The sequence below is a fragment of the Alternaria ventricosa genome (genome assembly GCF_023758065.1).
Source record: "Alternaria ventricosa strain BMP 2768 chromosome Unknown scaffold_23, whole genome shotgun sequence".
NCBI lineage: Eukaryota > Fungi > Ascomycota > Dothideomycetes > Pleosporales > Pleosporaceae > Alternaria > Alternaria ventricosa.
Genome location: NW_026055703.1, coordinates 364760 through 379743, shown reverse-complemented (window position 1 = coordinate 379743; position 14984 = coordinate 364760). Strand labels below are relative to the sequence as shown.

The window sequence follows — 14984 nt, the reverse complement described above, 5'->3', positions numbered from 1 at the left end:
TTGCGGGTCGACCAACGGAAGTCGGCGTTGACGCCATGACGTATGGCTTTTGCAAGCTTGACGCGCCGAATGTTGCCGAGGAAGTTCCCACATGTGATCTTAGGAGAGATTAGAAGTTTGATAGCGCGAAGAATGGACGACTTACTCACTTCAGGATGCGACAATGTGCCGGATGGTGTAGTCAAGTTGAGTGTAAGGTTGATGAGTGTGGTAAGCACCGACGAAAAGGGCCGTGAAATCGCGTTCGTCTTATGATGCGACCGAACACTTCAAAAGCGCAGTCTCTCCAATGGCATCGTCCGCATTATTGATGAAGAAGTGGTGAGATTGGTGAGTTCGATGGACGACATTGGCGCTCTCGAAACTGGAGATGGGTCTGACGACGCATCATATGTGCATGATGAAGCCAGTCAAGCGGTTTTCTGCTGTTGCATGCAGCAGTTTGAGTTAAAGGTAGCTATGTTCTCTCTTCAGTTCAAGATCATATTGTGTCATATCCGGAGTACTGGCAGGACGGAACCCGTGTTTATTCTGATTGTTAGTGCTGCGCCGGATTTGGGCTAGGGCGCCAAGCCCTGAGGAAAGCTACTTCCCGATCCTGTTCTTGACGAGCAACACCACATCATTTTCGCAACCGATCTTCAGCTACATTCTCATCATATCTGGCTTTCATCATTCTAGGCAAGCTATTTCTGCGCAATGGTTCCAGCAGCGACATAAATTTTGCACACCCATCGACCAAGAAGAGTCTATGTGGGTACAATAAGCAGCATCAGCTGGATCGCGTCACAGCCGGTTTGAGCAGTCGACTAGCTTAGAGCTCAGTGGGAGTGCTTCAAGAAGGTTCGCACGTAATCCAGCCCTGGAAAAGGTTCGAAAATGCATACGATAGCGACACTACATGTCACATTCGTGGAGGCTGAGTGTTGTGGCGCATCTCGCTTGGATCTGTTCGACGACGAATGGTTGCAGGGTAGCTGCAGGAGCTGACCTGCACGATTGGGGGCGGTGCCTACTACCCCTCTCATCTTTCGTCTCGCATAGACGCTGGCCTGCCTTGCCACTCGTCCTACTACTACCGCAAAACTATGACGACTTTTATTGTCACTCGCAAATGAGATACGCAGTCCGACTTCACTGGAACAACTCCTTAGGCGTTTCGTGACGCTGGCCTATACGGGGCGCCGTGCGCATAACGACTTCCCACTGGACGGACTCGCCAAATGGCACAGCAAGGCTTCGAGGAGGACCTCTTACGGAGATGGTTCCCTCACAACGCTGAAGAGACGCTGACGCCGTTCACCGAGAACGACATTCGCGAGATCGCAGACGTGTTAACTCGCTGCGCACGGGAGCGCTGGAGCCGGGTTCCAAGACTTTACAGCATTCTCAGAAAGATTGGCCAACTAGACACAATTGACGCATTCGTTGACAGCGACATTACAGACGTATACTTCCCATTCACCAAGAGCACCCTACCGGAAGCGCTGCGCGATCATTCTGCGCGACTCAGATTCCTCGAGTTGCAACACCTCGTCTACAACCAGGAAGCGCTAAAGCTCGAGCGACATGCGCCTCATGGACACTTCAGCGACTCTACAGAGGTACCTTTCAAGAAGATTGGAGAGCTGGGCAAAGGTGGATTCGGATACGTCGATCGCGTTGTTAGCACCATAAGTCACAAGGAGTACGCACGCAAGCTCATATTGAGAGGAAAGACCTTCAAGAAGGATAAACAAATCTTGAAAGACTTCACGAAAGAGCTGGTGAACCTCAAAAAGCTATCTCACAAGCACCTCGTTGAGTTGGTCGGCAGTTATACGGACAAGAGATTCGTAGCCATCGTCATGCTCCCGGTAGCCGATGCGAACTTGCAGACGTTTCTGGAGAAAACGGATTTTGACGAGAACTCACGATCCTTCCTGAGGCCATTCTTCGGCTGTCTAACCTCCGCGCTATGCTATCTGCACGACAACCGTATTCGACATAAGGACATCAAGCCGTCGAACGTGCTCATCAAAGGCGACCAGGTTTACTTCACTGACTTCGGAACAGCTCTGGATTGGTCCAGCAGTGGCAGTAGTATCACAGCGACAGCAGCGCCCACAACTCCCCGTTATTGCGCCCCTGAAGTCATGGCGTACACTGAACGCAACTCATCGTCTGATATCTGGTCCTTTGGTTGCGTATTCCTAGAGATGTGGACAGTCCTACGATCCCGCACGCTTGAAGAGTTGAAAACATATATGACCGCCCATGGTTCATGCGCAAATAGCTATCACTCAAACCTTAAAGCCATCACGGGTTGGATCGATGTCCTTCGGTCGTCAGCAGGGTCATCAAGCGATCTTATCCCGTCGACCTGGATCGAGAAGATGTTACGAGAGAAGCCAACGGAACGGTGGAACGTTCATATGCTCGAGAACCACATCGAAGAAGCGTGCATGGACCCAAATGTGCAGCATATGTTTCAAGGCATATGCTGTCTACAATCGGCCGAGGACACTTCAGATACTGATACTTCAGGAATTGGATGGACATCTGCCGAAGACGAAGATGAAACACTCCTAGTTAACTCTCAAACTCATGGCGCATCTGACTCCACAAAGATACAAGAGGCACATGAGGGGCCACATCTGGTTCAAAGCATTTCGGAACATACAGTCGAAGATGATAAAGCACAAGTCTCTTTGAGCGCGATGCATCAACGCGCTTATCCGCCTGCACCGTATTGCGAGACTGAGAGCGAGTCTTCGGTGGAAGAAACAGATGCACGCCTTGCTCCGAAGCCAGATCAACAAGCCGAGGGCATTCCAGATGATCTATCTGATCATAGCAGCGTAGGAAGCAAATGGTCCACGCGCGCCGATATGGGACTTGTCCTAGACGACGACCGTTCAGATGATGCAAACAATGCTGAGACTGGACAAAAGCATGGTTGGATGTCACACATATCTTCGACCGACGGAACAATGGCTTCGAGTGATGAGTCGGATCAGGATCAGACCGACTCTCAAGATGAACTTGACACTCACACTTTCGGAGAAGAGCCGATCCAATCGCGAGGGAACTCTCAGACTAATGCTGAGTATAGCGTGTACTGTCCGTATAGCTGCGGCGCTGTACTGAAAGGTGCGGATGCAGTCAAAAACCTGGCACATCACATTCGGAATTGGTGCACAGAGACAGTGTCCAATCAACATCGATCTGAGACAGTGTTCAATCAACATCCCTCTCGTTATTTGTGTCCTGTCAAAGGTTGTTATAAGCGGTACTCTCAGTCGGATATGTTCAGACTGCATATGCAGAGACGACACGGTGCGCCAGCAGTGATACAACAAATACCACGCCTTCCCAGCGACACAACTGGCGAAGGTGCCACTGAAACGGCGGCCTTAGTGCCACGCCAAATCCACTACTCTGAGCTCAAGGCTGCCACTGACTTCGAGATGCACGCCCGCAGATGTTTTGATTGCAAAGATCCGTTGGAAGTGTTTCGCCGCAAAAGCGAACTGTGCCACATGGGTCTCCGCTATGCTCGCAAAGTTCTTGAGCTGCTGTACAAATCCAACGGCGAGGTATTTGCCACCGCTATCGGGTCCATCGGAAACGAATTGGTAGAGCAACATCCAGACAAGGTCGATCTACCTCCTCGACACTACGGTCAAATTGAAAGTCTCTTCAAAGCCATTGAGCATTGCCTACAGCGTTATTCTTTTTACGTGGTAAAGGAAGATGGTCAAACACGTTTCTTCAGAACCAATCCCGGAAAAGGTTCTTGGATAGAGCTTCACCCCTGCTCTCAGTGCAAAAGACCGTTGGGATCGCAAATCAAACTGCTCAATAATGGATTATCGTCGCACGTAAATTGTTGGAAGATTGTTTATCAGGACACGGAATCTGATGGAGAGCCACGACACCCCCCACCGCCGTTACCGAGGCAGCCTCCCCCGTCCAAAGGCTCTACAAAAATCAAAAGAACCGGCTACCCAACTCCGCCAGCTGGCTATATCGCATATAACTACCATCGAACCACGCCTTCAAGGGAGCGTCCCCCGTCCAACGGCTCTACCAAAACTGGAACAGTCCACTACCCATGCCCGCCGCCTGGCTACAACCAAATATATGACAACTTTCGAACCACGCCGCCTCCAGCTCTAGAGGGGCGAGATTATTTTTCTCCAGGGCAAGTTCTAAAGCCTCTATCGCTTTACCGAGACCAGGAAAAACCACGCTCAAGTTTCGATTACTTTGTTTCACCCCCAGTTAAATCCGATCAAGACGGCACGCGTAGGTCAAGTCGGCCCAAGACTGCCAAACGAGTAACAACAGGCTTCGCGAGAAAAGGCTCCTCGAAATCCAAGCCTGACAGAAGAGCAGACTCTGGAGACGAGGAAGACGGAGACGATCGGCGAGGTGATGATATGTCTGAAGGATGCTCAAGACGGTATGGACCGGAAGACGTTCGGTGGGCTCCAAGGAGTGGTTACGATGGCGAAACAGATAGAGAAAGACGTGATAGAGAAAGACGAGACTTCCCGCAAACGATCAAGGGGGCCAATGGGTCGGTTACACAGATATGTTAGTACTAGTCTTGAATCAATGCTTCTCATCCTGAGCGTTAGTCGATACGCCATCTCAGGGAGCATGGACGCATGAAAGAAAGTGCAACACAGCATCGATGCAATTACGAATTGTTTAGTGTGCATGGTCGACTGTGCAATCGACATACTTTTGAATCTACATATTCGTCAACAGCCCTCGGCGCGCTAATGCATGTAAACACCAATCGTGGCTGTCGGCAACAGTCCTCCTAACTTCAAATCCCATTTATTCGTTCTGCATTACGTCCTTTTCTCGGTAATAACGAGATAATGCAAATGCCTCTTATGTGTAAAACAGCTTGTATAGGCTTAAGAATAGGAATAATTTTGTCGCGACATGTAACACGAATATTGTATGAACTTGCGTCATTGAACTCTAACAACACCATCTATATCTACCCCTCCCAAACCCCTCTAAAACTCCACCCATCGCACAAGGCTACAACAGCGTATCGCCAAGCGCACACCTCACAATCGAAACACCAGCGCGCACAGTATCACCCGCACCCTCAGCATCAAGGCTGGGGTTAACCTCCACAAGATCCAGCGCAATGAGCTGACCAGTCTCAGCAACACACTCAGCGATGAAGTCACCCTCGCGCAGCGTTAAACCACCACGGACAGGCGTACCAGTGCTGGGCGCCCACTGGGGATCCAGAGCGTCGACGTCGAAGGAGAGGTGGATGGGCGTGTCGCTTCCGATCCAACCCAGTGCCATGTCCATGACTTTGCCGATACCGTGCCTATCGTCCTGTTAGCAAACCAGATGCCAATCTTTAGGAAGCGCGCGACATACTTGTCAATCTCATGCATACTGTACGCCTTGATCCCGTATTCCTTCAAGATCTTCTTCTCCCCCTTATCAATATCCCTCAACCCGATATACACCAACTTCTTCGGACTAATCCGATGCTCTTTCTCCAGCCACGCAAACACATCCTCCCTCTTTAATTCCTCCATCTCCTTCTCATCCACAAGATCCGCCAAAAAGGCAACCGGCATACCATGAATATTCCCGCTTTCGCTCGACTCAGGCGTATTAATATCCGCGTGCGCGTCCACCCAAATAACCGCAATCTCCTTGCCCAGCCTCTCCCTTACCGCTTTCGCAGTCCCAGACACGGTGCCGATGGCAATGGAGTGGTCGCCGCCGAGCGTCAAAACCAGTTTACCGGTTTTGGCGTGGGCGTAGACTTGGTCGGAGACTTGCTTTGTTACGGCCGACACGAATCTGGGTTGCTTCATTCTGCGGACTTCGGGGTCGGAGGCGGGGCGGAGCGAGGAGTAGTTGTGGACTTTGTTGTCGTAGGTGACGTTGAAGTCGAGGTCTTGTTCTAGTTGCTTGATGAGGCCGTTTTCGATGAGCGCCATGGGGGCGGCGTCGACGCCGGCTTTGGGCTAGAGGAAACATTGTTAGTTATTCTTATTTTGGGGGGAAAGAGGTGTGGTGGGTGGGTGGGTGGGACTTACCTGGCCGCCGCTGAAGCCGACTGCGACGATGCCTAGGTCATGTTTGTTCGGCAGGAACTTGGGCTGTAGTGTGGGTGCGGAAGTCATTTTGCTGGGAGTGAGGTTAGTCATGTGATTTGTTGTGTGGAGTGGGCAGAGCTGTGGGAAAGATGAGATTGTACGTGGGTTGGTTGTTGCAGAAGTGCGACTTCTAGATAGCAAACCACCACGTTGCGAACCACGTCATCAAAAGCAATTGCAGTGACCTCTTACCTTTTGCTGTGAATTTGTATACCAATAATAAATGTCCCTCAATCTATCATGCAAAAAAAGTGCTCATACCGCAATGCGTACAACAAGACTCTTTCCCAACTCAACTCAACTCTGTCAAGAAGTCGAAGAAATGCGAAATATGCAGAAACCATCGCCAAAATCGAGGGCGGGCAGCCTTTTATGCATTTTATCTGCGCCGGATACGCTTACAATCTCTTACCTAATTCCGTGTTGCTGAATTTTCCGTCCATCGTGTGCACCTGTACTTAGAGGAAGCGTCTGATGAGGCTCTCGTCAAATTTATCACTTAGGGGAAGTAGTCTTTATCTTAGGACCGGTACCGTAAGAATGCCCCCACTACCGGCCCCGGTTGCGCGCCAGCACGCTTTAGGGAGGTGGGATGGGTGGTGCCAACGTGGCTTTTGCGCATGCTGTGGAACAGAGGAGATGTGTATCTATCTGTGAGGACTGCTGTGTAGAGGCTCGCCTTTGCTGGTAGCATGGCTCGGGGGTGCACTGGAAATGCGATTGGTCGGGTGGGCAGTGGTCTAATCCCGGCGTGGAATGGGCGGCTGCGATCGGCTTTACCGGTTCAGCCGCATGCTGAGGTCCGCACGCGAAGCCAGCTGACCTTTCTAACGCACCGTTCATCGCAGTCACATGCACTCTACCAGCTACCGTTTTCAACGCCAACGCCGCTAATGTCCGGTCCCGCAATCCGTTTCGTGGCTTCAAAGTCCGCGAAGAGCTGCTCAGGAACTGTTCAATTGCTGTGTCATGTTAAGCCTGGGGTTAGTGCGCAACGCGAAGGCATCGCAGCGGTCTCTGATGCGCGCATTGAGATATGCGTTGCCGCTCAGCCGAAAGACGGAGAGGCGAACAGGGCGGTGAGGGAATTCATTGCTGGTGCGCTGAGAGTTGCGAAGTCGGATGTTGAAGTTGTTAAAGGCATGAAGAGTAGGGAGAAGACTGTAGTTGTGCAGACGGGCATGAAAGGCACAGCTGAGGAGGAAGTCAATCGCATCAGAGCAGTCTTGGAAGGCAGAGGGTGAGGTTTCAAAATCGTGTCAAGGCATTACTATTATATTACTTTTGTGCCCGGGTCATTAAGGAGCGTCATATGTACAGCATGGATATCTCCATCTACCCCTTCATGTTCATTATCCAATAGACATTAAAGATCCGCACTATCACCATTTCCAGGTGTTAGAGAGGAATCTAGTATTGCCAGGCACCAGCATCTTCGGTCGCAACTAGAGAATCGTTAGCACATATTTGAAAAATATCAGAAGAAGCAGAAAACTTACCAGTAAGAGCGCTGAAACCGAGGCACTCATCAGAGAACTCGCCGTCCTCAACGGCACCAAAGACTTGGTATCCCTCGCCCTCGCCAGCCGGGCAGGCAACGAAGCCAGTCTCGTATTCGAGGTATCCGAAGGCGTTGCCGTTGGCAGGCGCAGTGCGGCTGAAGCCAGTGACGTCGGAGCCCTCGGGCTTGGAGACGGAGTGGGCGGTGGTGTATTGGAGAGCACCGCCGGGCGCAACGTAGACCTCCTGGCCACCAGGGACGACAACGCCAAGGGAGAGAGTTCCCTGGCCGCCAGCCAGCACAGTAGTGTTACCGGGAGGGCAGCTTCCAGCGGGAAGGTTGGAAGGGCAGTAGGACGAGGGAGGGCCGCCGCCGAGGTAGAACTTTCCGCCGCGTGCGGTCAGGGACTGGAGGTGGATGGGCGAGGCGCTGCGGGAGGAGATGACGCCGAAGTAGCCGGTGGGCGCGGCGTCGGCAGGAGCGGTCGACGACGAGGCAGGTGCGCTGCCGGTGACGGTCGCGGTGTGCGAGGGCTTGGGGCAGTCGGAGGAGATGGCAGTCGCCATGGCGCTGGCGATGAGCGTGGTGATAGCGACGGTGTACTTCATCTTGGCGAGTTTGTGTGTTGAGGTGTGGAAGAACTTCGAAAGCGAGTGTTGTAAAGGGAGTTATAAACTAGTCACTGCTGTGAATTGCTTTTGAAAGTTTGCTGAGGATGATGACCCTTTGTGCAGCGCTGTTCGCGGAACCCTTTATAGTAATGGCCAACAGACGGACGGTGCAGGGTATGAGGGGTTTGTTCTGTTCTACCGTCTTCCAACCTACAAAACGCGACTAAACAAAGTAACATTGACCCTCCCACCTATTTCCCCACCGTCATTCCTCGTATCCATGCAGACGCAGCGCTGCACTGTCCCTGCAGGCTTGGACCATGCCCGTAGCAGTAATGTCCCGGCCGTTTAAGCTCACCCTAAGCATGCTTCAGGCACTGATCAGCCCATCAATATCGCTGGAAACATGACGAAAACGGGTGAGCTAGCCTGCGCGTTGCATCCTCGCATTGAAGCTTCCGACACGCAGACGTCATATCCAGTCCCTGACGTACCGTACCGTATACGCCTTCTTGTCGACAAGCTGATCACCTCGTGTTTCAATGTCACCAGACTGAGGGAGGGCAGTTCGGCTGGTTGTGTGACCTAATACGGCGGTCCCGGTCGCATCGGGCGAGAGTTTTCCCACCACACGATAACGGCATCATACGGCGGTATGTATGCGAAAGTGCCGGTGGATGCGGTGGCATTGAATCTTTCCGCATCCCGCATCTCGGTATCGCTAGCCGGTCGCTATTTGGATTTGAACTTCAACCTTCCAAAACCACCTCTATAGCTCCTCTCTTCACATTCCCATTACACAACAGATTCCCACATCGGAGGTTATCCGTATGGCGCCATCTCCCCAGCCTCCGTGCCACGAGGACATGTTACCACGGTACCTGTGTCGTTGATGTCGTACGAGGTACACGGTCGAGAGGAAAAAACGAGGCTGGCAGAAGGACACGATCCCCGCTGGTGCCACACCCGCTACCTTAGTGCTCCTACCCACCCATCGCCACATCCGGAAATAGAAACCCACCAAACCTCGTATTTGCAACCAACGCTACCCGTGAAAGTAGCAGGCGACGTAGCAGATACGAACCGGTTATATGGAGATCGTGAGGAAAGGGAACAGCGCGGAAGGTGGTAAGCGGGCGGCGGAGGGCGGAAGGCGTCGGCACCTTTTTGTTGCGATAAGACAAAATCATCTCATGAAGTTTTTCTGCTTACGCCGGAGAATTGTCCGGAGAGATGGTTGTTCTATTCTTAACGACGAAGCGCGGTAGCGGAGATGTCTGTTTCTCCGACCGCAGACAGCAGACTGCACATGTCCCTCATGGCAAGCACGCGAGTACCGTTCTGTCAAGTTCATGTTCGCGCATGAAAGACCGGGCCGTCCCCTGTCGCATACTATGGAGATACTGCTGCTTTCGGCCGATGGGAAAAACAAACCACGGTACGCGAATTATCTAGCCATGTACCTCACATGCGATAGTCGCATACACGCATGCGCTCGATAAATTCGATAATCACGATTGTTCTAAACGCGTTTGGTAGGGAGGATTAATGCATGGACTATTTGCTTCCGCTTTTGGAGAGGGTGGAGAGGGTAGGGCGGTGTAAACGGCTGTCGATGTGGGGAATTGAGAAAGATCGTGAGGGTGCTGGATGTTTCTTTGCGGAATACCGAGGTTGGGGGTATGAGAACATTCGAGGGTTTTCACGATCATGCTGCCCTTCAATCTCGACGACGAGCGCAAGAGCTTGGATGCCACTGAATCAAAGGCGATGGCAGAACTTCATACTAGAGATCCAAACAAAGCGGTCCTCGTACCCATACAAACAGCTATTGCGATCACCCCGCCCACCAAGGTACAACCTCAATAGCCAGCACGACGTTACATTACAGTCTGACAAGCGACCTCATCCTCGACCGTGGAAGCTAGTGTTTAAGCAAGTTTGTGTGTGCTCTAGTAGTCCGAGTCCGGTACAGCCCTCTACTAGCAAGCGCAAAGGTTATGAGACTGGAGTTGAGCTGACCAGGTGTTTGGAAAAAGGTACGGACACATGACTAAAGCTACTTCGAGGCCTGAAGCTCGTTGAAATAATGAGGATGATTGTTATGCGCGCATTTGTAGAGATGTTTCACACATCCGTAAAACAGAGGGATTGTAATCGTTCCACCTATCCCAATACAACTTCAACGGCGCAAGAGCAGGCCGGACGAAAGCGTGTACCAAGCCCACTTGCTCCCCCTCGCGATGTACGTCTACGTTTACGTGTATGTATACGAAGCAATGCATCTTAAGTGGTGAGAAAATCTAGATACTCTGGGACACTAGCAGCGTCCGGCTACAAAATCCAGGTAAGCCTTCCACCTTCTCCAGTACCAATACAACGTCCCTCAAAGCTAGCGTCCTATCTACCAAAATACAAGTCCAACAAGTAGTACAACAACGTACGCGGCAATCCAAGCTAAAACCGCTGACGTGTTCTCCATTGCGACGCGTCTTCCCCGTGGTATCAAATCAGCATAATCAATACACCCCTACGCTGATCCCAGAAGCCACTACAAACATTCCAAGATTCCACCGAAGACGTAGCTAAAAAAAAAAAACCGCGCGCGACTCAGCTTACGCAACACTCGGCTCCCATCGCAAGCTTCAGACGGAAGCAAAGTCTACGCCATTAACGCGTCTTACCTATCGTACATCCCCTTCGTACATCCCACCTAGCCTGGCACCCTGCGTACTCAGATGTTGAGGTCAGCACGAGCTGGAATAGACGCGGTGGTAGTAGTAGTACAGTAGTAGTACAGTACCAGTAGTAGTACCAGAGATGTACTGCTGCTACTACCAGTACTGTACTACTACTCTACTACTACTACCGCGTCTATTCCAGCCCGTTTGGTAGTACATCCTCTCCCCCATCCCATCCCCCCCATCCCATCCCCATCCCATCCCATCCCCATCCCAACCCCCTCCTCACATCCACAAACACAACTTCCCACTCGCCGTCCCCGCAGCCACCCAATCCACCGTCGGATGAAACTTAGCCACCGCCGGCACAGCCGTAATGCCCTCGCCCCCCAGCTGCGCCAACTGCTGGCCTTTTGCGGTGTAGATATCGACGAAGCGGTTCATGTTGCCGATGCAGAAGCGTTGCACGTTGTCTTGGGGGTGTTGTTGCCATTGTGCTCGGAGACTGTTTTATCGTTAGTGAGGAGTAAGGTAGCGTGAGAGGTAGGGAGGTAAGTAGGTAGGTAGGAAAGGGGGAACAGAAGAACTCACATAGTAACCCATCTCCCCGTCTGATTATTATGCGGCACCACAGCCGTCGGTTCCATAGCCTCTTCTTCCACCGTTGTACCAACATCCCACTCCGCACAATTCCCAAAATCATGTATCTTAATCGTATCATCATAACTCGCCGTCGCTACCTGCCCCGCACTATTCCACGCCGCATGCGACACGCTCAATTTACTCGTATGCTCGCCCACCAGCGCCGGTGCCCTCTCCCCACCCTTCCCGCTTATCTTCCTCAGATCCCATATCTTGAGTGTGCGGTCTAAGGAAGCGGTGGCGACGAGATGAGGGTGCAAGGGGTGTAAAGTGAAGCCTCCGATTTTCTTGTCCGAGAGTTGGAAGATTTGGAGGCCGGCGGCTGCCTCGCTGGGAGTGCGCATGTCGTAGATGCCGAATTGGCCGTCGAGAGTGGAGAAATACAGGGTATGAGGATCGTCTTTGGAGATTTCGAGACCGGAAAGGGGCGCTTCTTCGTCTTTGTCACGAGGGGCGTAGACTTCGACTGCGACGCCTTTTGCCAAATCGAGTTTCCTGACCGAGGAGTCGTAGGAGGCGGTGTAGAGGGCGTTTGCGTCGTGAGGGCTGAATTGGAAAGTGTGTATTGTGCGGGTGTGTGGCTTGAGCGTCGTGATGGTCGGTCCTTCCCTATCCGCGTCCTCGTCGTCTTCGACTTTGACTTCCGCCACTTTCTGTGATGCATCGCAGATTCCCAGGTTCCCCAGCTTATCACCGGCAAACACCAATGGCTTGTCGGTTGTGGGGTGGAGGCCCATGGAATATATGCGCTCGGGTGTGATCTTAATCTCGTTCGGCTCGAAATCTTCCCAGAGCGTTAGGCCGCTCATGCGCTCTCGTAGGGCACGCAATTCCTTGTCCGTAGTCTCCTTCACATCATCGTAGTCAAATGTGCGTGCGTATGGGTCTGCTGGGCCGACGGAGAGGAAGTTCCCGCTTTTGTTCCAGTCCTTGCCTGCTACGACTATGTCACTGAAGTTGAAGGCATCACTAACGCGTTGTCGCTTTGCGCGATCAGCTGCTTGTATCGCGACGTATTCATCCTCGGCTTTGCGCTTTGCGACCTCACTGTCTGCCACAATGCCCTTTAATCGCGAGGATGTTCTACGTGGCGCTTCTTCTTCTTGCTTGATCTTCTTGGGCACGGGCTTCTTGACTTTCGGTCGCGATGGCACAGAGGTCTTTGCCTTGCCTGTGGGACCTAGACCGGCTTCTGCAGCTTCCATCTCAAGGTTGCGCAAGAGCGCCTGCGTCTTTGCAATGTTCTCCTGCCGTTTCCGCTCATACTCGCTGACCTCGACATTTTTACCGCGCGCCATGTTGGAAAGCAGGTCCAATCCTTAATTGTATACGGAGAGGGGCCTCGAATCGGGGTCGTGGCGGGGACGTGTAGGCTGCGATGCGCGTGGGGTCGTGGTCGGTTGGAGATCGCGTTTCGATTCGTTTAGATATCGCCTCTGAGATTTGCGGGGTATCCGATGGGTTCCTGAAGATCGGATGGCAATTGTCTGCTGGATGCCAGGGGAATTGTGGATTGCTGGGAGATGCTGGATCGCAGAAGTGTTGCCACTAGCGCAGGCGCGTTCGACGCGTCGGTCACGTGGCGACGTGATTGACAAGATCCGGACCTGCGATCGTATGCGGATCTTCAGCCTCCTGCACGATTTGGAATGGTGTCCAAGGGCCACGTGGTAAGATTATTTCGCCTCCAAGATCGATATGCAGACGTTGAGATCGATTGTCCAGTTCAACGTCGAAATTGATCGACAGCTCTACGACGTCACAGGGTTAGTGTGAGATCTGATCGATGTCGGTCTTGGCAGATTTGCGGAGAAAGCAGCAAATGTCCGCATCGGCTGATCTCTACATCTTCAATTGCATCCACCATGCCACCATCACGACTAGCCAGCTCGCTACTCGGGAGTGTCCGAGCAGCCTCAATTCGCCCGACAGCCGCTTCGCGACAACGATGCCTGTACCATTCGTATGATTACGCGCAGCCGCCGCCATTTCCTCCCGCCGAGTCAGCCATCCTCTCTTCCGCATACGCACACGTACCCAGCCATGGGTTTACCATGGATGCACTGAAGCTTGGTGCTCGCGACGCCGGCTATCTCGATGTTTCTACGAATCTGCTTCCGCGGGGTGTCTTCGATTTGATCAATTACCATCTTGTCACGCAGCGCTTGGCGCTACAGAACAATGTTCAATTTCCAGACCAGGGAGAGCAAGGGAAGAAGATGGGCGTTGGCGCAAAAGTCAGGACGTTGACACTGGCGCGGTTGCGGGCGAACGAACCCGTCATACATCGATGGCAGGAGGTAGGACAGTGCATACACAACAGCAGAGGTCAGCGTGCTGATGGGTGATAGGCACTCGCGATCATGGCCCAGCCTACGTACGTCCCGGCATCTATCGCCGAACTTGCGAGACTTGCAGACGAGATATGGTTTCTGTCGGGAGACCAGAGTGTCGACAGCAGCTGGTACACCAAGCGCGCAACGCTCTCAGCCATCTACTCTTCGACCGAGTTATACATGACACAGGACAAGTCGGCCAACTTTGTAGAGACGGAGCAGTTTCTGGATAACAGATTACAAGACCTGATGAAGGTTGGCGGCTTCATGGGAGGACTGGGCGAGTGGCTCAACTATACGGGACATTCTGCCGTCAACGTGCTGAGGAGTAAGGGTGCGCGCATCTGAGTTGGTCTGTCCATCGGCGGATGTTGACTGTTTCATGGCATGTTAAGCCGAGGCCATGATGTATTCTGTGTTTCTACTTTTTCCGCTACACTAGCGAAGACGTCACGGCACATGCGATCTCGATGAGATGTTGGAATGTGACATTTCCAGTATGAAACCCCTTCAGGTTTTTGAGTGTCCAAACACCATCGTACGATTTAGACGAGCCTAATTCTAGCATCGCCGATGGTGTCGTGCATCCTAACGAGTTACGAAACAATATTGGTTGCGATTCGGTGATTTGGCCGGGGCGTCCTCCCGGCGCGCTCTGCCCTGCAGTGCTGTAACGAGTAATCTGCGATCCGAGCTCAATCGGTGATCTGAGGTTGGAAGTGGCATCACCCCACCGTGAGAGTGAAAAATGTTGGAGCAAGCAGTCATGGTCAGCGGTCGTCCCAGGTCAAAGCCCCTGAGGATCCAGGCGTAATAAGACCCTTTTCGTATGCTTGTCGGAGGGAGTCAGCTGCATGCCTGTCGTGAGATGCATTAACGAGTGTTCCAGCTGGACCCTTTATTGCGATGGCCCTCTCGATTGCGATGCTGGCAGCGATGAGGGCGGCACAGTGGGAGTCAGTCGCCCGCCAATCATGACGGCAGGGTGTCTGAGCCGAACAACCAAGGACAGATCAGGGTCCAGGAAATCGATTGCGCCTCCCAGCCGTTGCCAGCACCGTGCAAGAGTGACCTCATCC

At 52.5% G+C, this 14984-nt stretch overlaps 6 protein-coding genes across 6 annotated transcripts; 3 read left to right on the top strand and 3 right to left on the bottom strand.

Annotated features, from left to right (window-relative positions):
• Positions 1-1223: 1223 nt before the first annotated feature.
• J4E93_009692 (uncharacterized protein) lies at positions 1224-3129 on the top strand (the record flags this gene model as incomplete). The annotated part of the gene is made up of 2 exons (XM_049347581.1): positions 1224-2937; positions 3095-3129. The coding sequence occupies 2 exons, from the start codon at positions 1224-1226 to the stop codon at positions 3127-3129; spliced, it is 1749 nt and encodes a 582-aa protein (XP_049195348.1).
• Positions 3130-5043: 1914 nt separating this feature from the next.
• J4E93_009691 (uncharacterized protein) lies at positions 5044-6161 on the bottom strand (the record flags this gene model as incomplete). Its single annotated transcript, XM_049347580.1, has 3 exons — positions 5044-5347; positions 5368-6002; positions 6075-6161. The coding sequence occupies 3 exons, from the start codon at positions 6159-6161 to the stop codon at positions 5044-5046; spliced, it is 1026 nt and encodes a 341-aa protein (XP_049195347.1).
• Positions 6162-7027: 866 nt separating this feature from the next.
• J4E93_009690 (uncharacterized protein) lies at positions 7028-7378 on the top strand (the record flags this gene model as incomplete). The annotated part of the gene is made up of 1 exon (XM_049347579.1): positions 7028-7378. The coding sequence occupies one exon, from the start codon at positions 7028-7030 to the stop codon at positions 7376-7378; it is 351 nt and encodes a 116-aa protein (XP_049195346.1).
• A 166-nt stretch (positions 7379-7544) lies between these two features.
• On the bottom strand, positions 7545-8243 carry J4E93_009689 (uncharacterized protein; the record flags this gene model as incomplete). The annotated part of the gene is made up of 2 exons (XM_049347578.1): positions 7545-7579; positions 7634-8243. The coding sequence occupies 2 exons, from the start codon at positions 8241-8243 to the stop codon at positions 7545-7547; spliced, it is 645 nt and encodes a 214-aa protein (XP_049195345.1).
• A 2969-nt stretch (positions 8244-11212) lies between these two features.
• On the bottom strand, positions 11213-12867 carry J4E93_009688 (uncharacterized protein; the record flags this gene model as incomplete). Its single annotated transcript, XM_049347577.1, has 2 exons — positions 11213-11432; positions 11519-12867. 2 exons carry the CDS (start codon positions 12865-12867, stop codon positions 11213-11215), a joined length of 1569 nt encoding a protein of 522 aa, XP_049195344.1.
• Positions 12868-13434: 567 nt separating this feature from the next.
• J4E93_009687 (uncharacterized protein) lies at positions 13435-14253 on the top strand (the record flags this gene model as incomplete). The annotated part of the gene is made up of 2 exons (XM_049347576.1): positions 13435-13869; positions 13921-14253. The coding sequence occupies 2 exons, from the start codon at positions 13435-13437 to the stop codon at positions 14251-14253; spliced, it is 768 nt and encodes a 255-aa protein (XP_049195343.1).
• Between the last annotated feature and the right edge of the window lie 731 nt (positions 14254-14984).